Source organism: Accipiter gentilis, chromosome 9 (assembly GCF_929443795.1).
Source record: "Accipiter gentilis chromosome 9, bAccGen1.1, whole genome shotgun sequence".
NCBI classification, from domain to species: domain Eukaryota; kingdom Metazoa; phylum Chordata; class Aves; order Accipitriformes; family Accipitridae; genus Astur; species Astur gentilis.
In genome coordinates this window covers 3795516-3816662 of record NC_064888.1, presented here as the reverse complement: position 1 = coordinate 3816662, position 21147 = coordinate 3795516, and the positions used below count along the sequence as shown (strand labels likewise).

General features: G+C 47.6%; 2 protein-coding genes and 1 long non-coding RNA gene across 4 annotated transcripts in view; 1 reads left to right on the top strand and 2 right to left on the bottom strand.

Moving 5' to 3' along the window:
* The first annotated feature begins 4444 nt into the window (after window positions 1-4444).
* TACR2 (tachykinin receptor 2) lies at window positions 4445-14297 on the top strand. The gene is made up of 5 exons (XM_049810002.1): window positions 4445-4863; window positions 8410-8604; window positions 11845-12001; window positions 12598-12794; window positions 14102-14297. The coding sequence occupies exons 1-5, from the start codon at window positions 4460-4462 to the stop codon at window positions 14295-14297; spliced, it is 1149 nt and encodes a 382-aa protein (XP_049665959.1). The 5' UTR covers window positions 4445-4459.
* Window positions 4765-8454, bottom strand: LOC126042629 (uncharacterized). The gene is made up of 3 exons (XR_007507248.1): window positions 8395-8454; window positions 7424-7486; window positions 4765-4853 (listed from the first exon to the last, which is right to left on the bottom strand). It is a non-coding gene; the product is annotated as an uncharacterized LOC126042629 (long non-coding RNA).
* Window positions 14298-16731: 2434 nt separating the features above from the next.
* The window catches only part of LOC126042703 (hexokinase-1), a 50243-nt gene continuing 45827 nt past the window's right edge, over window positions 16732-21147 (bottom strand). For both annotated transcript variants that reach the window (XM_049810248.1, XM_049810249.1), the window contains 2 exons: window positions 20697-20930; window positions 16732-19958 (listed from right to left, as the gene is read on the bottom strand). In XM_049810248.1, the coding sequence (XP_049666205.1) occupies window positions 19814-19958; window positions 20697-20930 (379 nt within the window). In that variant the 3' untranslated portion in view covers window positions 16732-19813. The remainder of the gene's footprint in view (window positions 19959-20696; window positions 20931-21147) is intronic.

The following is a 21147-nucleotide window of genomic DNA, read 5'->3' as shown; positions in this document are numbered from 1 at the left end:
CCATTCAAAGTGGCAGACAACTGTCACAGAGTTAGTTGTTGCGTCCTGGCCCAGAGCAGAGACAGACGGCATTGAAAATCAGCGGCTGGTATCGGAGAAGATGAAGTGTGGCAGAATTTATTCTTAAATTATCTAGCAAAGAGACTGCGGAGAACCTTCGAGCTGCGTGTGTAGAACCGTGTAAGCGGTCGGTCACACATCGTTTTGTTAGATACATACAATATACCGGTAGTTGCTACCAAAATCTCTTTTATAAAGCCTAAAAAATATTCCTGGACAACTCTGTTATAAAAAGTGCCATTGCTTTTGCATGCAGTGCTAAACTCCGCTTCTGGGAAACAAATAATCCAGCCCAGGTCCCTGCCAGCGACAGAACAGCTCATCACCTCTTATGTTTCTGACAATAAAACATAATATGATGCCCTAGAGCATTCATCCTCTAAAATAGCAACAACTTCAGCTTTGAGACAAATCTGCAAATATCCCTCACACTCACCAATGCCGTGCAGGCTGGAAATCCCATCGCGTATCGTGTAAGTGCTGGGAATTAGAGTCTACCACACCTTCTTTATGTCTCACGGGCATTGTTCACATCCAGACACGTTCCTGTCACTTACGCTTTTTCCTTGTTTGTGTATTTAATGGAATTAATAGTTTTGGTTTGACTGCCCTAATGCCTTACCTTGTCCTTCACGCTCTGATTTCTGCAAATAAAATTTCAGGGCACGACTGGCTGAATGGGGAAGCCGATTACCAGGAGTGTCCATTTTCCTGTTGTTCTCACTCTGAACTGAGCCAATACGTCAAAACAGGTTCCTGTTATGAAACTGTATGAAAATAATTGAATAATCCTTTTCTTTGTCCGAATCCCAGCCTTTGTCTAGACAATGAAATGGCAAGATTTCTGGACACGACTGGTACAGTTTAGCAGTAAACGGTGGTTTAGAGGAAGATGTTATGAATTGCCTGCGGTGCTGAGGCTCCTTCTTGGTTGCCCTCTCTCCGCCTCAGCCCGGTGCAGCACAGAGCTACAGTTTTCCAGCCGAGAGTTTGGCATCTCCGCCGGCATCGAGGCAGATCGTGCATTATAGCATCTGCTCCCGAGACCAGCCAATGGCTCAGCTAGCGGTGGTTTTGTTCACGTTAAGGATCAGTAACTTCCACATTTCCTCCCTCACCTCCAGGGCTACCAGGGTGGTTGCAAGCGTCTACAAGGCACGGTAGACCCCACGGACAGTCTTCAAAAGCCGTGGTCTGCAGAGCGTTTGACCCAGGGCTTTAGGAGATCTGCAGAAAAGGAAAGTGAACCCGCAAGCTAGCCCTTGCACCAAGGAGTGTCAAAAAGACCCTAAGCTTTTCAGAGCTACCAGCACCATTTTTGCTGCTTTCTGCCAGCCCAAGCTGCGCTGATAAAGCTGGAGTCTGGCTGCACGTTGCCCGACCCAAGGTGGATGCTCACGGTCCTCACGTCCCGCTCTCAGAGCTGTTCCCTGCACAAAGGTCCTTCCCCCCAAAGCAGAGTCTGGCGGGCAATACAATTAACGCCTCTACTGCCTGTATTACCTTGTATTGTTTTTCCAAAACACAAAATACACTTTACTCACCCTTCCTGACCTTCCGGACACACATCTTTTGTTTGCGTCTCTCACCCTTTGCTCAGGCCTGGAATGGGTGACTCAGCACGGTGACATTTGGCCTTGAACAATCCTCTCCATAATAAAAACATCAGTAAAACCAGCCAAACCCAAACCCCCTGCTCTCGGATAGCCCCTTTCCCCGGTATAACTCCAAAATCATTGGGGAGGCGGGTTTTGCCCGCAGTCCAACGCAATTGCGCGTTTCCTGAGGAATTTGGAGCCTGCCTTTGCAAAAAATCGCGCCAGTTTGCAAGTCAAAAGGCCGACAGCGCACGCTACGTCGCTGGCCAGGCGCCAGGACGATAATCTTGTCGGGGCACAACCAGCAAACGAATAAAAGGTGTGGGTGCGTATAACCGAAAGCAAGTCCTTGCTGACTTGTACGATGAAATGTTGACCAAAGGGTGGCTGCTCTCCGGTTAGAACCTGAGTTAACAGATCAGGGACTGGGGCAGATTGTTCAGAAGGAGGTTCCTAGGAACTGCGGGCACCCTGACCATCTTCAAAGTCAGCTGAGAGAGGTTATGGGTTTCCACATTGAAACATCCAAAAGTACAGTCCTTTTTCTAAGCGCTTGCTTATATTCTTAATAAGTTTGCATCTCTCACCAAGCATTTCAGCTGTGCTCTCAGCTAAACATATGGAGGTTTTTACTCATATTCTCCTTGGAATTTTAAGAGATTTGAGAGAGACAAAGAAAAAAAATCTGAAGTACACTATTAGCTGTCGAATCCGTATTGCAAATCATGAGCAGCCCTCCTGGACTCTATACAGAAAGTGGAAGGTTCACAAGCTGTTTAATGAGGTGTCAGTGGAAGACTTTCGAGAAGAGCTTGGAACAGCTTTGCAACGCATACAAGAAGATACATACAAGTGTATTTTTGCGGTTTCTCGGTAGGGAAGTGAGTGGGATTACCTGTAGGGAAGACCATCACGAGGAGAAGGAAATATTACACGTAGTACTACAGGTATTAATTTCTTAAAAAAAGCAACACTTGGGTAATACCGTATCAGACAAGACCTCTTTTAAAGAGTTGCGGTCGTTAGGTGGTGGGCTAACTGAAGGCTGCCTCCAGAAGTTAATGAAGCAACGAAAGAGTCCAGGCTGAGCTGGTGGAAACGATCCTGAACAGATAAACACTGCCACGTTACAGGGGAGCCTGGCACAGCTGCAGCTCCAGCAACTACAGGAGCTGGAAAATTACGGCCATCCCAGGAGTTTTTTCCTTTATGTTACTTTCTGAATCCTGAAAACAGGCTTTAATATCTGAAAACAGGTTTTAATACCTGAAACGCTTTCAGCTTCCAGCCGAGTAGGCACAAGCCAGCGCCAAGTGCTCTTTGAAATCTCAGCCTCAACACGTTACTTATGTTTATGTCCTTTACTGCAAAGCTGACAGCGAGCAAGAGCGCTGTGCTCTGAGCAGAGACGGGACTCGGGGGTTCCCCTTATCTGTCAGGACCAGATATTCCTTCTTGCATGCGTTGAGGTCAATAAGTTTCTACAGCACACGCTGGGAAAGGGGACACAGCGGTCCGAAGGGGGAATGCCCCTCATTCAGCACCTCAGCATCACGGAACGTGGAGGCTGGGAGCTGAGGCTCCTCTGGATGTTTCTATACTAGAGAGCAGCCAGAGAAGGATTTCTGGAGCTCCGGATGAGATCCTGGGTGCCAACTTCCCACCGAAGCCTCATTAGAAATCCCAGCTCAGGTCTGGCCTTCACAAATGCCTCTCTCCTGGCATTATTCGCTGGCAACTCTTCAAGCACCAACAGGACATGCTGATGTAATTTAAATAAATTAAATCATACCAAACCTACTAAATATGGCCGGTCATATTATAAAGGGCAGTCACCATTAAGTAAAACATATCAAAAACGTGGAAAAGCCTCCAAATAGTTGCAGAGAGCAAGACCACCTTGCTAAAATTGCACCGCATCTATTTTGTTTCGTTCTTGCTATGAGAGCTCGCAGGAAGCCAGGGAGGGTCTTGGAAACAGAAGGATTGCAGCACTGGTAAACCTGGCAAAGTAGCTACCCTTGCGTTTAAGCCTGTAAAATCCTGACATAGCAGCACGTCCATTTCAGAGGTTATTTCAAAACAGAGGGGGTTGGTGGGAGAAATGTTTGAAGTACCACTTTGCTATGTTTGATTTGATGTCAAATTGGTTGTTTAGTTTTTGCCTGCAAGAGACTCCACCTCCTTTCAAAGTTCCCTTAAACCCTGTAGATAATTTATCCCAGTACGGCTCCTGCCTCGCACTTAACAGTTACACTGGCAAAGAAAACCGAACGTTCTCAGTCCTGCTGAAGAGGATTTGGATACCTGGTGCCTTGGAAAACCGCTGCCCTGAAAAAGAAGGATTTCCACTTGGATTGAAGCGTTCTCTGCCTTGATACTTCCATTTGTATTTTCTTGGCCCTAAAAATAATCTAAAAAGAAGACATCGCCTCTCACGGACCTGGAAAACACCTTCCTCCCCTCCATCACCACCCCCCCCTTTTTTTTTTTTCCCTTCCTTTTTTCTTTCTTTTTTAGAGGAAAAAGAAACTCAAGGGGGAGAGTTGTTGTTTAGTTTTTGCTCTTCAAGCATAGGTTAAAATGCCAGGCAAGGAGGAGGCCCTCGGTATCGCTCAACTCCTCCTCAAACTGCATTGCATCACTTGGAAAACAGGACGAGAGGACATGAGATATCTCATCCCAATGCCTTTTTAACGGCACTTAGTCATATGCATGGGGATTCATAACACCAGCATCTACTGCAAGAAAATGAACAGACGCCAAAAGATTTTATTTTACACTTAGCTGAAGAAAAAACCATGAGCACATTTTCCGTTTTAAATGCTAGCAACATTTCGCAGGCTGACTCCCTCGAGGACAGTGGCAATTGGACAGCGGTAACCCAGTTCACCCAGCCGGGATGGCAAATCGCTTTGTGGGCTATCACTTATTCCTTCATCGTTATCACATCCATCGTTGGCAACGTCACCATCATCTGGATTATTCTCGCGCACAGGAGAATGAGGACCGCTACCAATTACTTCATCATTAATTTGGCCCTTTCGGATTTGCTGATGTCCACTTTCAATACCATCTTCAATTTTATTTACGCCAGTCACAACGTCTGGTATTTTGGCGAGGAATTCTGCAGGTTTCAGAACTGGTTCCCCATCACCGCAATGTTTGTGAGCATTTACTCCATGACAGCCGTGGCTGCAGAGAGGTAAGAGGTGAATGGAGAAGATAAGGTCCGAAAAGTCCATTGTAAGGTATTAAAAAAAAAAAAAAAAAAAAAAAAAATCATTGCAATACTTTGGGCAGTTGGCCTCCACCTACCGTATCATGTTCCTTATCAGTAAAGTGGGAGGAGTGCCAGGCAAATAGACTATGGGGCTAGATGCTAGTTCTGGCATGAAAGGAAGGCTCTTCTGTTTTATCCCTGGTCTGAATCACACCTGAATCTGTAACAACTGGAAGTGGCTGGTATTTTATTGTTCCCATGTTACTGATCATAAACCGTTTCCCAGTCATCCTGCAAACTCCTATTTTTTAACCAGTAGAAAGAGCCGTCACTTGGACAGAGCTGGAGCAATACGAATATGCTGCGGGATGCTGAAAGTCTCAGCATCCACAATCCCGCTTATGAGTCCAGCAAACCACCAGAAATAATGGGAAACAGATCAGAAATGGCAGAGTCTGCTCCAAGAGTTCACAAGAATGACTTGTTCCAAGAGGGAGGAAAGTAATTACAGTGATTTTATTTGACTTCTGAGGTAATTTGGTATTTTCATAATACACTCTTACATCTGCCAAGTCTCTTTTACTCGAGCTTAAATTTGTGGAGTCTGAATGTGTTTACAGCTCATTGTTAAGTAGCGTGATGCTGGTTTTCTTTTTACTAGAAAGTGGCCGAAAGGCCATGGGAATTTCCTCTCTTAAAGGCGATGGCACGTAAAAGAAGTAGAGGACCTTAAACTCCCTTCGAGGCTCTCCGCCCTCTTCCCTCCACCTTCCCATCCTCCCTCCGTCTCTTACTTTCTCTGCCTGGCGCTGGGAACGTGCGTATCTTCTCCATCCTACGTCCCTGCCGCAACCCCACGGCGAAGGTCTTCCCCCGGGCAGCCGGACCCGGTGTCCAGAAATACCTGGCGGCTCTTTATCGAGCCTTCCTGTTGACTTTGCAGTTTCCTTCGGGTTTCCTCCGGTCCTTACCGAGCGCACATATCCACGAAGGGCCCTTCCAGCTCCCTCCGGAGCCATCCGAAAAGCAGTGCTCCGTGAATCATTGGGGTCGCTTTCGTACCTCCCGGCCCCGCTCGCAGCTCAGTTCACCCCGGCACACCCAGGGAAGCAAGCGATAGACAAAGCGAACCCGATCAACAAACTAGCAGGGGAAAGAAAGCTTTGCCCCACGTGCACGTAATGCCCAGTACAACCTGCACGGGAGGTGGGGATAAAGTCCGGCACAGGGCAGTGGCCCCTGCGGTCACTGGAAGGATCGGTAACAAGCACAGGGATGAGCGATGTGCTTCTCAGCCTGCAGTTGTCCAGATGAAAGCCAATCCCTATTTAGAAGCAATGGCAGCTCACTTTTAGACTCGAATGCTCTTTTGCTGTTTCTGGCTTTAAATCAAGGGTCGTTGGTAACTGCTATTTTACACACGTGGTCTGCCAAAGATCGTTTGGGGTTTTTTAAATAAATCCATTTCAGCCTGTCCGCATGTCGCCCTAGTCTCGTTCCTTGGGGACTTTTGGTGAAAGTACCTATAGAGCCAAAATCTCTTTAGTCACGTGGCACAGGATCAGAAAGAAAACTTGGCATCTCACTGCCAACCATATTTAGCTATTCTTTGCTTAACCTTAAAATAGACACTGACGCTGCCTCCTGGAAACTCACGGCTTCCATTTATTGTTATGAGAACTTGCGTCCACTCGGGCTCCGTTGTTTAACTTCGAAGTTTCCTTTGAAGTGGTTTATTGTAAGGAAGGAGGCTAAGAAGCGACAGCTCTGTAAGTCATCTTTCTCTGCCGTGGAAAAGGCGCTGGCGATACTGCTCACCGTTGGGTTTCGGACTGCTCTGCTTCCCCGTTTCAAGCTGCTCTGCTACACAGAGCAGCTGTTTCCACCGCACGCTTTCCGCAGGGCTCCAGGGAGAAATGTGGTATATCCGCTCAAGTTTCACACTCCAGTTAGCAAAGTCTCCTAGGCCCTCTTCAGAAAGTGCACAAGAGCGTCCGAAATTCAGCTTGTTCTGTCTGCGGGGGACGAGGACCGGAGGAAGGGTGCCGGGAGCGTGGTCCCAGCATCCCGGGACGTCACAGGGAGCGGGGCACGGAGCGAGGGCACGGGGAGCACGAGTAGCAGGGGGTGCAAAGGCAGCCCTGCCACACCACGAGAGCAGCCAGGAGATCGCGGCAGATTCAGTAAATCCCCCGACTTGCAGGAGCTTGCCTAAAAGCGCGGCCGGCCTCAGGGGTGCACCCCTGGCCGACCCTGGCAGAGCCTCCACCCAGCAGCCCTGTAATACCTTCGGTGTCTGCAACACGGGCTGCTGCGGCAGCACCGCTCAAACCCGGGTCTTGCCGTTCACCGAGAGCCACAGATCGTCGATTTGGGCACTTCTGCGGGCAAATATTCTGGAGAATATTCACCACTTGACTCCTTCCTGACCAGATTCAAGTATTGCGTAATACCGCCTACGCCGAGGGAAAGGAAAGCAAGGTGGCATGAAAGTTTTATAGCTAAATAAGGCTCTGCTGCCGTGCAGTTCTGGCTTACTTACCGTCTGTCCCTGCAGCCGCCTCTGTCCTGCAGCAGCAGCCGGGCAAAGCTCCTTCCCAACGGCCTGGCCAAGAGAGAGCACAGAGTTGGTCAGATTTTTGCTATGAAAACTAGAAGGCAATTGGCATTTTCCACCCTATTTTGCCTTTGTAACAACCATGACAAAGAGTAGGGAAAGCATGACAAGAAATGCATAATTGATTATGTACTCATTACGACGCCGTGCATTTCTACACGGGGAACTTAAAACCAGAGAGCGCCCCGGGCTTGCAAGTAATCTAATAGTCAGATGTGCCATGAGGGCTCTGAGCAGGTGTGGGACAAAAGGGTCAGCCTTTCCCTTCCACTGCAAGCACAAACGCGCGGACATTTACAGGCAGAGGTGGATGGCACAAGAGTTTTCCATGGCTAAAAATCAGTGGGGAAAAATTCAGGGGGAACGATACTCGAGACCCCCGTCTGCTGTTGTGATAATACAGGGTATCAGAGGAGACTGACATCATTAGGGAGAAACAGAGTGTTGGGGGGGGGGGGGGGGGGGGGTGGTAGAGGAAGGAGAAAAGGGCACGGTATTATACAGTGCCTAACTCCAAACTAACATGAACAGTTCACAGCATGAAATTTCAGACCAAACACATAAAGCATTTGAAGAATTAATTTTTTAAAAAAGAGGAAAAAAAAAAAAAAAAGAAAAAATTCAAAGTAAGGGGAATACTTGCGAATGCCATATGCGGAATGCATAGATGACTCTCTCTTCCTCACACCAGAAGCATCCATCCACGTGGGTTTAATATATTCTGCCCTAAGACTTGCAAACATTCTCTTCAGAAAGAATTTAGCTCCTTCTAATTAATTATAGCCTGGAACCTATCAAAACGTCTCTATAAATAAAGCCCACTATACCGTCCTGGTGAGTTTTTATACTTGCTATATTTGTTGTATAGTTTACCAATGCAACTGTAAAAGCATTACCTATTTTTCTTGCAGGTACGTGGCAATAATTCATCCCTTCAAGCCCAGGCTCTCTGCTGGAAGCACCAGCATCATCATCGGGATAATCTGGCTGGTGGCATTTGGGCTCGCCTTCCCGCAGTGTTTCTACGCCGAGATCATGATGGACAACGGAACGACGAAATGCATCGTCGTCTGGCCTGGTGACGTCGGATCCAAGCACCAGCTCACGTAAGAGACATGAGAAAACTCCCAATTCATGCAAAAGTTAACTAGAAAATTAATTTCATCTCCAAACTGTTGGCTACAGGCAGTACTGGGAGAGAGGGCGAGGGGGAACCATGCAGCAGGGGAATACGGGTCTGGGGCAGCTCATCTAAGCTCAGTTTAAGCCATCTGTGGAAAAAGCTGCCAGGTGCTCATGGCTAAGGGTGAAGAAGGGTGATGCGCCATCCTCCCCTGCTTTGAAAACTGGTTATAAGAGCTAGAAACCCTAGATACAGGGCTCGGTGGATTTAAGAGAAACCAGAGCGAAAAGTCTCTCAACAAGCAATAAATCCTGGTTCCAAAGATTTTGGATTTTCTCCCTCTGTCAGGCAGGAAGAAACTGGGTATGCTTAATGCTGAGAAGCCACATAATTAGCTAAAAATTATGCTGCTCTTTGTGGAGAAAAAGAAAGGAGAAGAAAAAAAAAAAAAATTAGGAGCATGTTTCAAACATCCTAAGGTTTTATAGACTGACTTATCTGGGCACACATCTGCGCTCCCAAAAGCTCCTAACCCTCACAGCAATTTCCTCCTGCTTTAAAGCGAGATTGTTTAGACAGATGAAACAAGCCATACCCTGCTTTTAGGGGATCTGCTGTGATTAATCATTATTCAAAGCACATGATACGCACAGCAGTTTGAGAAATTTATCAAGCAAAACATATTTATGTGAAGAAGTAATGGAAGAGCTGCGGAAAAGGAACAAATCAATTAAAAAAATGGAAACGATTTTTCAAACCAAAACCAAGTGCTAAACTCCCCACATCCATTCTCCACTGTGAACGCTTTTGCCCAGCTCCACGCACCAGGGACATTTTTTTCCTTCTCAGTCTTCACCTCTGGCAGACAGCTGGATGCCTCCTACAGTTAGTTACTACAAAACTAACTGGTTTTCACACTCCTATGTGCCAAGTTCCAGGAGCTTCATGTCAGTTTGGCCAAGTTGCAGCATATTCAGCCACTGGCGGTCAGTTGTCCCTGGTGCCCAGAGTCACAGAAGAGCAAAGAGTAACATCAAGCTCGCGTCATGTTGGCTGATGTTCCTCCCAGGGCTCCTTGGTCGGCACCCCACGGCACATGCTGGGGAACACGGTGTGCCAGGCTCCTGTCAATTGAGAAGGAGGGATAGTAGATAACCACTTATATATAAGTCACTGATGACTATATTATTCAGATAAAAAGCGTGAGGTTTACCCCCTCCCGCATTCACGGTTTGGGAAGGATTGAAACAAGAGTTTCCCAGCGTGCTGACAAACTCTCTGCGGGCTGGAAAGGCTGGTCCTGAACACGGCAAATAAGGGGGCAGGTTCTTTCTGGGATCCCCAGCTGAAGAGCAGCAGCTCCCAAACACGATATATCACTTCGTTCACCAGCTTGGTCTCCCTCAACAGCCTCAGGTTTGCAGGTTTCAGTAGCTCTTCTAGAAAGGAAGTTGGAAGCGGCGCTCCCCAGAAATCATCTTGAGTGATGGATCTGTTGGGACAGATGCCTGCAATGCAGACCAGGGAGAAAAAGCCACGTGCAGCCATTCATGTGCTAGTCCAAACATCAAGGAAAAGAAATACTGAGAAACCCAAAGGAAAAAAACAAAGAAATGGAGATCCGGGTTCCTCTTTTGACTGTGGGTCCTCCAAATCCTCTGTAGTTGAGTAAAACCAGCCTTCAAGATTTCTAGACTTCAGAACAAAGAAAAATCCTTTTCTGCAGGAAAACCATGTATAATTATGCTAGGAAAAAAAAAGTAAAAAAACCCCAACCACCAAACAATGCACTACTGTGATTGCCAGTGCCTGAGAAATATGGGATATGAAGGGACTGAGTTTGTAGAGGTTTAACCAAAACAAAGAACCTGAACCACAGAGAATTTTTTTTCAGGTGACAGGTTAACTTTGCAGCAAAATCGCAAAACTACAAGACTAAAAGTTTCTTTTTGCCACGTGCTCAAGCTTAGGCTCCCGTCCTCTCTCCTCCTTCTCCCAGGGTGGGAACTCTAAAAGGGCTTTGCTGCGCTCCACACATGGCATTAGACCTTCAAAAGAGATGCCGCTCTGAGGACAACTGGGAAGGGTGGAAAACAGGCAGGGACAAACTTGCCACATTTCATAAATATAGTATTTTTTTTATGGGCAGCCACCGCTCGCGTATTTGCAACCACCCCAAGGAGCAAACACCACCGAGCGCCCCGACACCCATTTTGAGAGCGCTCCGCAAAGCGGTTGACCCCGCTCGCGAATGCGGCCAGTAACTCCGGAGCGTTGTCCTACTGAGAGAGACCGTTTGCACCCAGCCTTTTGTGGTCATTGCCAGCAGCGTCTGCCAGAGCCCTCCTGCCTAATCCTAGTTTTTACACTGTTTATGTTAATTTGACAGCTGCCGTAACCAAGTGAGCAGGTTGTTCCCTCCCCATAAATGGTGTTCGCTTGAAATAATCAAACCCTGGCGTGAGGGAACCAGCAGAAGCTTGTGGGGTAATGTGGGAAAGCGAGGAAGGGCTCAGCTAAAATACAGCCGAAGGAGACGCCAGCGCTTTCGTCTGGAGCAGTAACCGCGTAGCCTGTTGGCGATACGTAATTGTGCGTGCGCACACAAATAAAACCAGCCAGCAATGCAAATACGGCAACGACTGCCGCTCACTTTCCGCACGCCGTAAGCGGGCAATCTTCCTTCCTCGCTATCTGCAGAGTCTTCCCTGCCGACTTCGTGCACCCCGTTAGCAGCCAGCTACATTTTGCAGTCCCTGATCCAGGTTTTTTCACTGTTGCTGAATTAAGCTGTTGGCACTACTGCATTTGTCGAGTTACTCTCTAGTTTTGGGGATATTCCTTTTCCATATCTGTGATTTAAAGGTTCATATTTTTACAGCCCCAAGTCTCAGACGTCTCTCTTTCCTGGCTGCAGTGGGATAGCAAAGTTCAGAGCAGGCGGCCGTGGACTGTAACCCTCTGATAAAAGATAAATGCTATTACTCCGTCTTGAAAGAGCAGTGAATCCAAGTCCAAGGACTAATCATCCCAACACAAGAGAGATGAGCTTTTGTTGTTTAGAGAAGTCCCTGTAACAAAGTTTGTAGGCAAAATTTCTGCTTCTTCATGCTTTGGGGTTGAAGTTAACGGGAGTCAGACATACATGTCCAAAAGACAATTTCTGGAAGAGCCCTTCAAGAGACATACTGACTATGAAAACGTGCTTGTTCTTCTTTTTCAGGTATCACATTGCAGTGATCGTGTTGATTTATTTACTGCCTTTAATGGTGATGTTTGTCGCATACAGCATTATAGGAATTACTCTGTGGAGCAATGCGGTTCCAGGCAACCACCTTAACAGAGTCCGCTACAAACGCCAAGTTAATGCCAAAAAAAAGGTCAGAAGTGAAACTTAAAAATAATTACCCTCAGCACACCAGCCCTGCAGGCTCCAATTCCAAAACAGAGCTTGCATTTGATAGAAAATCTTGTGGGATTGGGCATGAAAGGTTGACAAAATATTTTGGGCCAGGGGTAAAGGGCATCACTCGGCGAGTATGAAAAAAGTGGTGATCTGCACGCACGAGCCAGCCTCCAAGGAAGAAAGGCTCACATCGGTAGGCAGCGGGCCAGTTCCCAGCAGTCCTTAGAGAGTAAAGCCTGGCGTCCGGTGAATCTGCAGGTTGCAGGATAAACCAGGGAAGAAGCTCTGGACAGGGTGGAGAGGTTTCAGTGTAACGGCAGTGAGACGCAGATGCAAGCAGTTCCTCTGCAGAAAGTGCACTCGGTGCATCGGGATACACTCGCTCTAAACTCTCTCCCCGTTCCCAGTTTCCATCACCAGGGCTGGTTTCTTTGCCATAGCGGCCCAGGTCTACATACCAGACACAGCACTTCAGGAGGGCAAAACAGACCCAGAACAAAAGCAGCGTTTCCCGTTCCCCCAGCGATCACCCAGAGGCCCAGGAATAACACACTGGTTTTGTTTTCCTAGTTTGTGAAGACCATGGTGGTAGTTGTGATCATTTTTGCTGTCTGCTGGCTGCCCTATCATACATACTTCATCCTGGGGAGCTTCAAGGAAGACATCTACCAGCAGAAGTACATTCAGCAGGTTTATCTCGCGATCTTCCTCCTTGCCATGAGTTCGACGATGTACAACCCCATCATATACTGCTGTCTTAACCAAAGGTGAGTAGCGTGCGCACGTGTGCCGCAGAGAAAGCGAAAATCTCAGTCTGAAAAAGCATGGATCTCCGGAGGCGAGAACTGTGATTTTCAACTTCAGTCCATAGGCCGAGCAGACGAAGTTAATTTATACTCTGCTACTAGCGTGAGATGAAATCTCTGCGAGTGAGATTTTCACTCAGCCCTTAAGATTTTCTGCCTCTGAATAAAGCGCAGGCAGCAGGCGTCCGATCGGCGCAGCCACATTTGCACCCGTTTCCACATGCAGGCTACCTTATTTCCAAGAAAGGAGGAAGGAATCTGTAATCCCTGCAACACGTCTGCTGACCTAATGCTGGGCTGGCTCGGTCACCCGCTCCTCCCAGCCCACCCAGCCCCACGCAGGCACCGGGCTCACCCCCCCCCCCGTGGGGAGCAGGAGTAGCCCACGGGTGACCTGCCCAGAGTCCCGTCCAGGCACGCTGCCACGAGTGAGCGAGCGAGCGAGCGAGCGGCTGGGAGAGCGCAACCCCATCGTGCCAAGAGATGTCTCTCTTGCTCCGCGCTGAGAACGGGCTACTCTCGGGACGCTGGTGCGGCCGAACGCTGAACGTGGGATGCTGCTCTGGCCGCCCTGCACATCTCCGTGCCAAATCCTGCCTTCGCATCCCACCGCCAGACCTCTCCCTAACCCGCATCTCTCTTCAGCCCAGCTGCGTGCACAGGGAGCTTTAGGGGTAATAAATGGTTTCCCTCGTCCAGCACCTCCAGTGCCGTTTCACTGGGATTCCACCAGCAAAACGCCTAACTCCAGAGCGATGCTAGGAGGCTCACGCCTGGAGAGCGTTTCAAACAGCCCGTAAGCTCGCAAAAGAAGGCAGTTTTGCAGCCCATTCAGCCAATCTACATTTAATGTGAAACACCCCAAAGCATCCTCCTCTCTCAGAAAGGAGACACCTTCCTCATTTAATTACTCATGGTTTTTTAAAAAGCTTCCAGGGGGTAAACATACGTATTTTCCTCAGATGCTCTCCTTCTCACAAATGCTGTTATCAGCATGGTCGACACCATCTACTGAGCGCATCAAACATCCTGCCGTTTCACTGATCTTATATATTTACTCAAAATAATACGGATATCTAGTCATAAACTCCTATTGCTCTTCCCTCCATGGTTTTATACATTTAGCTCTTCACCTCACTCCTTTGATTGCCACAGAAATTTTTTATTGCCACGGTCATTCAGAGGTAGAACCAAGTCATGCATTTTTTCTTTCTCTGTGCAATTAAGAAGATCGTTTCACCATTTAATCTCTTTTCTTACATTTACAGGTTTCGTTCTGGCTTCAAATTAGCCTTCCGGTGGTGTCCGTGCATAAAAGCAACTGAGAAAGACAAACTTAAACTTACAACCCCATCTCTTTACCAGACAACCCGCAGGAAGTCGAGAACAACAAGTTTCAACACAGAAACTCAACTGAATGAGAAAGAGAAGACATCGTTTACCCTCACCCAGCTAACGCTTTGATTTTCTCCTCCCGGTTCTGGCTCTATCCTAATACACTGTTTCAAGGCAGCAGATTTGTAGAAGCCCAAGGCAGGTCTTTTTTTCTGGAGCAACTGTCTCCTATGGGACTGTTTCAGATGCCATCAGCATCGAAAGCAGTCTGCTGATAATACTAATATCCACGTAGGTCCAAATATCACCCAGCTATGGATGCAAGTCCAGCCCTCCCTTCCACCAACAACTGCAATTACAGAACAGAAAGATTTTGCCCATAAGGTCAACAAAGCAGCGAAGTATACCTGAGGCAGTGCCAATCAGTAGAATATCAATTATTCTCTTCCAGATAGCGATCTCCTTTCTGTTCCACCAAGACACTTAAATCTGGAAAAGAGGTGATGGAGCAGAAAGGCTGGTGCACATCTGGCCTGGTCTGGATGGACCCTCGGGGCTGTGCGGGCAGCAAAGTCCCACGGCTCAGCAGCCCCAAGGCGGACAAGACTGTGAAGCAAAACTTGTTTAGAACAAAGGCAAATACTAACACATCCAGACTGAAAAGCCCGCCCTGCAAATTTTTCTGAGTTCTGGGATTTTCACGCCTGCAATTTCACCAGTACCATCTCTCATCAGCTGAAAGCGAGAAACAGTTCCTTAAGATGGCATCATTGCATGGATTTCTATAACCTTGTACCAAAATACGATGTCATTTTCCTATTAAACTGCGCCCAAGCGATTCCTCCAACTTCACATAGTTAATTGTGGTGCCTAATTTGGAGAGCGAGGCTCTCTGAAAAGTCAGGAGCCAGGTGTGGGATGCTCACTGGCTTGGTCAGGGCTCACGGATCCGATCTGAATCCACCTCCTTCACTCCCTCTTGGTCTTAACCACAGTCTGACCCATTGCTGTCTTTTCCCAAATAGTCCCTTCATCTCTCCTTTCCAGATTTACCCCATATTTATCATCACTGTTCTTCTCTTCTCAGATATGAAAATAAAGGCTGAATTATGTCATCTTCAAAGCCTGAGGCATTATGTGCAGGCATGCAAAACAGGAGAAGCTGAAATATAGACATTGTATAAAAGTAACACAGCATTTAATACTGGTGTGGTAAGGAGCACCTCACGATCACCTTTCGTGACAGGTTTGTCTATAATATCACAGAGCCATACCTTAGCACACGAAAAGCTCCTGCACTGTCAACAAATCCAGTTATTCGAAATATTCCCCTTTTCTCTGTGAAAGCAAAACTACAAAGCGTTGCCAGACTTAAGTTCTGCAGTAAATTCAGAGAAAAGACTCGTGGCTTGAACTGAAAGAGCGCTCAGGGACGTGATTTTCCCAAGTCTGTTTCAATACAGGAACCAGCAGATATATCTTCCTTCTCCACTTAATCATCTTCACCTCTCTGGCTGCTGTGGAGAACAATTACGTTACACAGAGGCCCAACAAACTTGTCTCGCTAATGGGACAACAGAGCACAGGGCTACATGCCCTTCTTAAAAAGTTCATTCTTTCGAACCCTTCCAGCAGGTAGTTTCTCACCTAGATGTTATCCACCCAGCCCGCTGTTCTCGAGACCGCATTGCTGGGGTGCGCGCAGGACAGAGGGAGAGCAGTAAGAGGCACTTAGTTACAGACAACCACCACCGAGTCTTTCTTCTGAAGGGATTTGAAACAATTTGGGAGGGACGCTCTGCAAGGCAAACATCTCTGGGATCAGACTAGAGGTTGCAGACTCTTGCTCCGAGGAACTGGAGGACACCTACACACAGAGTTCACTATTTCATATACGTAAGCTGTACCTCTCCCATGCCCAGCCGATGTGATTGTAAGGGCTTTAAACCCTTTAAATCCCGCAGCTTTCTAACGCGGATCTTTTTAGACCAAACAGGCCTATCTTGAGCATCCCATCTTCCACCACGTCTTAACAGCCAGTCAGAGCCTATTTCAGGTGCCCAAGAATCACGCACGTGCAGTCCCTGACAGGCACCGACATTTTCTGACAGCTCAAGGCATCTCTCCCTCGTCTGGGTGCAGAAAGCAGAGGATGATTTCTTCAGGGTGCAAGCAAAACTCCCCGTGCCCTGAAGGACTCACACTGCAGATCCTGAGAAGTTTCTCCGCTAGAAACAGCAACAGTTAAGGAAGCGGAGAAGCTCTTGAGCCCTGGTTAGATACTGGAAGAAAAGGCACGCCAAGGCAGACTACGTGATTTCCTGTGATATATGAGGTAACAGGAACACCGTGCTCCATGGTAAATCCATGCGATTCCTCATATAAATATAGACACGATTAAAAACCACGCAGCAGTAAAACATCTCCGGGTCAGCATTAAATCCCTCCTCCGCACAGTTATTTGTGCTCTAAGCAGCAACGCAGTCCCTGCAGTCAGTTAAGAAAAACATTTGAAGCATCTCATTTTTATGGCAAAGGAACGAACAAAAAGCACAGAACGGGGTTCAGAAGTTCAGAAACACTTTATTTTGCCTTCTGCTATTTTCTTAAGAAAACAAAACAAAACAAAGTCTGCTTGTTTTAAAACCCATTCAAAAGGCTTCTGAGAGAACCCCCAGAGGAGTAAGGAGCGGATGACATTACAACAGTGGTATGCAAATGGTCTTTTCCCCAGGAAATATAAGATTTTTGTGTTCATATTGCAGTAATTACAGCTTAACAATTAAGAGGACTATGATTTTATTCACCAAGCCTAAAAGCTTTAAGTAAGACATCTCAGTCATTGCTTGGATAACATTGGAGACATTTCTTCCGACAGTTATAGCTTGTGATTCACTTGGAACAGTTTCCTAGGGGTAAGAAGTAGTCTGGAAATGGAAATCCCACCAGGTCTCCCTTTGGAAAAGAACTGCCGTGTCTTATCAAGTACATCACCTACGGTCCACAGTAGGAAAAGTTGCGCTGTTAGAAACACAAACTCACTCCCTATTTGTTATGAGCTGGATCCAATAAACAAAGCGACCTATGCCAGCATCTCCAAAACTCACAGTCACCCTGAGACCAAGTTTAACTTCCACTTCTCATTCATCCTCTATCCTGCACTGAGCCTAGCCCTCAGATGCTGAAGAGCTCCAAACCCAGGTCCCCAGGCACAGCTCACACCACCCCTACAGCACTGCCCGTGGCAGGCATAAGACTTGCAAATCTTCAAGCAATTAAAATGCAATGTGTCCCCTGTGCCCAAAAAGTTTCTCACCTTCTTCTGTCTCCCATTTGGGGTCATAGCTGCACATCAAGGGTGTCAGAGACTACTCAGGCTGTAACGTAAAATGGGTTACGGGAGAAGGACAACTTTAGCGTATGCAAAAGGGGCTTTCGTATGCAACTCCAACACAGGACCTGCAAACCAGCGGTGTACGGGCACCTGACACTGTGATTCTGCAAACGTTAACCCCATTGCACACAAGGAGCTTACGGACTCTGACACGCATCAGACTTCTGTGGGGACAAAGCGACTGTGATGTATCCGTCACTGCGTATCTGGCAAAGCCTAATATAATCACATTGGCTTTGGTGCAGTGGGCTGAGGTTTTCCTGCACTGCAGATGCACCCGGACAAGCTACATGGCCCCTAAGATTTGGGCGTTGTCAGCTCTGTGCCTCTGCTGAACTACATTAGGAAACACGAGGCATGGGGACCTGGGTGAAATCCACCCTGTTTGAATCTGACCCCGAATGCCCGGGAATAAAAACACACACACAAAACGCAGGCACCACTGGGATTAGGTTGCAGCTCTCCCTACACAATAGCTCTTCCCAAAGCACTAAGCCACCAGCCAACAGCACCTCTTCCAGAAAGAACCACTAAACACCAGTTAACGCACATCAAAAAAGTTTAATATTTTCACAAGTATCACGTAACACTAGTATCAGAGCTACTAGTGTGCAAAGTAAAAAGACTCTCTACCTTTGCAAAACCAGTTAGGCATGCAATTTTTCAGGTAGACACACACTTAAAGCTGCAATGACTGTTTGTGACTCACATGTTACTTTACAACATTCGCTCACAGTGCACCATAATGCATATTGAAATGTTATCGATAGGTAGGGCAATCCAAATCTTAGGGGAGTGGAACGAGGACAAAGAGGAGTAGCCGGCAAATTTCCATCTACTTTCTGCGGGAAAAGGCAGCAGGGAAAACCATGCAGACATCTCAAATTCATTTTTGGTAGAAGAGCGGGAATTAAGGACTACTGTGCGGTCTCCCTCTTTGCAGAAAGTGGTGTGACTTGCAAATGTTATTCAGCGTTTGCCTTCCTAACTGCTTCTCAATTTAAGTAATGCAACTGGTATGCAAATATAATAATGGCATCGACTCGACAGAGAACAGGATACACCAAGTGTATATGATCTTCGTTGTTGCTTTAGTCCTTGGAATAAGCTGGGTCCGATTTTGGCTTTGTGGTTTGTTTAGTTTACGCACCCGGGTCCTCAAAGGCAAGATCAAAATCAAACCCTCCTATTCCTTTCCGATCACTAACTCTAGCTGAGTGTTTGTGTTTTGAGTGGCTGAGTATTAAAGATTAAAGCTTTGCATGGAAGCAAATACCCATTTAAGGCGAAAGACGGAAGTATACACATCCGAGTGACACTGTCCAGCTGCAGATTCAGTAGAAGGGCAGCTGCAGTGCTCTGATCTAGACTAACAAGAAGAGATAGAAAATATTTTTTATAAGAACTCTTAAACAGAAGAATACAGCACAGCCCGTGTAGGGACCATAAATCTACCGATGCACAGCCCATGGAGGGACCATAAATCTACCGATTTCCCGGGTCTGGAGATTTGGATTACCCCAATCACCAACCACTTTGTTTTACTCTTTAGGGATTTCTTGCTGAAACGTGACAGATTTCGCCCAGTAACACAACACTATTCACAGAAGCAATGGGAAATACCAGTGGAACCAGGTCTGTGGGACAAGGGCGTTTACTTTTACCATGACAAAACAGGCATCAAGGAAGCAAGTCAGTCGCATTGTCAAGTCCCACTATAGAGTTACGTGCGTGCACAGTGCTGACACACCATAATGTTTTCACAATCGCTTTAGACGAAACAACAGCAGGTAGATATGCAGGAGGGAACTGTTGCTTCTCCTTCACTAAAAGCATCAACACCCAGGTCTGGTGGTCAGCGTGCTGGCAGTGCGCTTAACAGGATGCTGCAAAGAACACATTTGGTACGATGCAACGGTAGCTCTCAACGCACATCACTTGGGGGCAATTTCATCTCAGACAACAACTGATTTTTGACAGCTGCAGAAATTATAGACTGATTTTTCCATGACCTACAGATGGGGAAGGTACCAACAAGGTGAATAAGAAACATGCAGATTGGGGTCCAGAAACAGGAGATATTATTAACAGCACACATTCTATCTTGTATCCTAATTTTTATGTCATTAGTTGTTTTGTTTTTTTTCCCCGATAAAGCAGTGAGTTCTGGGTTTTTACCAGTTCTGACTATGCAGTCGCTGCTTTATGAGAAAGTGCTCACAAGACAGAATCGGGGCTAGGATTGTGGAGTTCAGTTCTGCTCGGCATCACGAAGCCTGCATCCCACCGCTGTGATGAGCGCTGCCCCTTTCCCGCTGCCGTCCTCTGACAGCAGGAAGGTCACGTCGCAGTTGGGTGCCAGGTCTTTGACTGTTTGGTGCATGATCCTCGAAAAGCTGTGAAAGGAAACAACGGCAGTGGGTGACGGAGGTCCCGCAGCACCTGCAGAGCGTGGCACTGCCACAGGCCTTTGCGGTGCCCCCCCTTTCACCGGGGAAAGAACTAAAACGCTGGAAACTAGGGTGGATTCGAAGACTGGGGGCAGTGGGAGTTAAGGGGAAAAAAGCACCTGCATCCTACCGCCGCCTCTCTGTCTGCACGGGGTGAACCCGGATTGCTAGCACCACAGCAAAGGGGAGAGAAGAGACCACGTACAGTTGCCTCCATCCCACCCATCTCCCTCCATACGCACCAAAGATGGGCACTAGTCCTCTCCTCCTCCTGCCGCCAGCTCTTTTAGACCCCTGCCCTCACCTGCCGCTGCTTCGCAGCAGCCCATCTCCTCTACGCACTGAACAGAAAGAAACGTCCTCCAAAGAGGCACCAAGCATTTCAGCACTGCTCTGTCACTGCCTTTTCATCGGCAAGAAATCTCTCCCTTGCTGTGCGGCTTCCAACTTGCTCAGCAAGCTGCGTCCCCTTCAGTTTGTAACTGCCCCAAGAATCCTTCACGAGTCCTTCTTGATCCTCTCGTTGCCCATCAGAAAGCCCTGACCACCCCCGATTAAGACTTCTTTGCCCTGGCTCTTACCCTAGCAAATAAGAGAGACTGGTTTGGTGCATCAAGAGAAAGGATATACAAGCAACGCGCTACAGATCCCGGGCAAAAAAATGCTGAGACGGTGAATACTCACTGTGGATGTAGTTTGTACAGAGTCCCATCCACACCAACCGTTATCTCCAGGTGCTCTAATCCCCTGTTCTCCCTAATTTTATCTACAACCGCAGCCATTCCAGCACCGCACAACTGAGCTGCTCGCCTCGACACCGCTCCGCACACAGTCTTGACGATGATACTGTCATCGCAGGTGCTGTTGAGCCCCAGCTGCTGGAGGATGGCTCGCACCTGCAGCAAGGCTAACCTGTCACTGCAGAAGCAGAAGAGCACAGTGTTAAACTAAAGGTTTTCCTCAGTCGAGCCGCTGCCACCCACATGCACCCAGCATCCGTGCACCCCAGCAGGCAGCAGCCTCTCCTGCCAGCGCGAGAGACCTCGGGGAATGCAAATTCATTCACCCCAGCACCATGCTGCAGTGCAGGAGAGGGGCGCAGGCAGCAAGGGAGGCTCCAAGACCAGCTCTTCAT

Coding starts and splice junctions, on each gene's coding strand:
- TACR2 (XM_049810002.1), top strand. CDS start 4,460: ATGAGCACATTTTCCGTTTTAAATGCTAGCAACATTTCGCAGGCTGAC. Junction 12,002..12,597: donor AAGTTAATGCCAAAAAAAAG/GTCAGAAGTGAA, acceptor TTGTTTTCCTAG/TTTGTGAAGACCATGGTGGT. Junction 12,795..14,101: donor TACTGCTGTCTTAACCAAAG/GTGAGTAGCGTG, acceptor TTACATTTACAG/GTTTCGTTCTGGCTTCAAAT.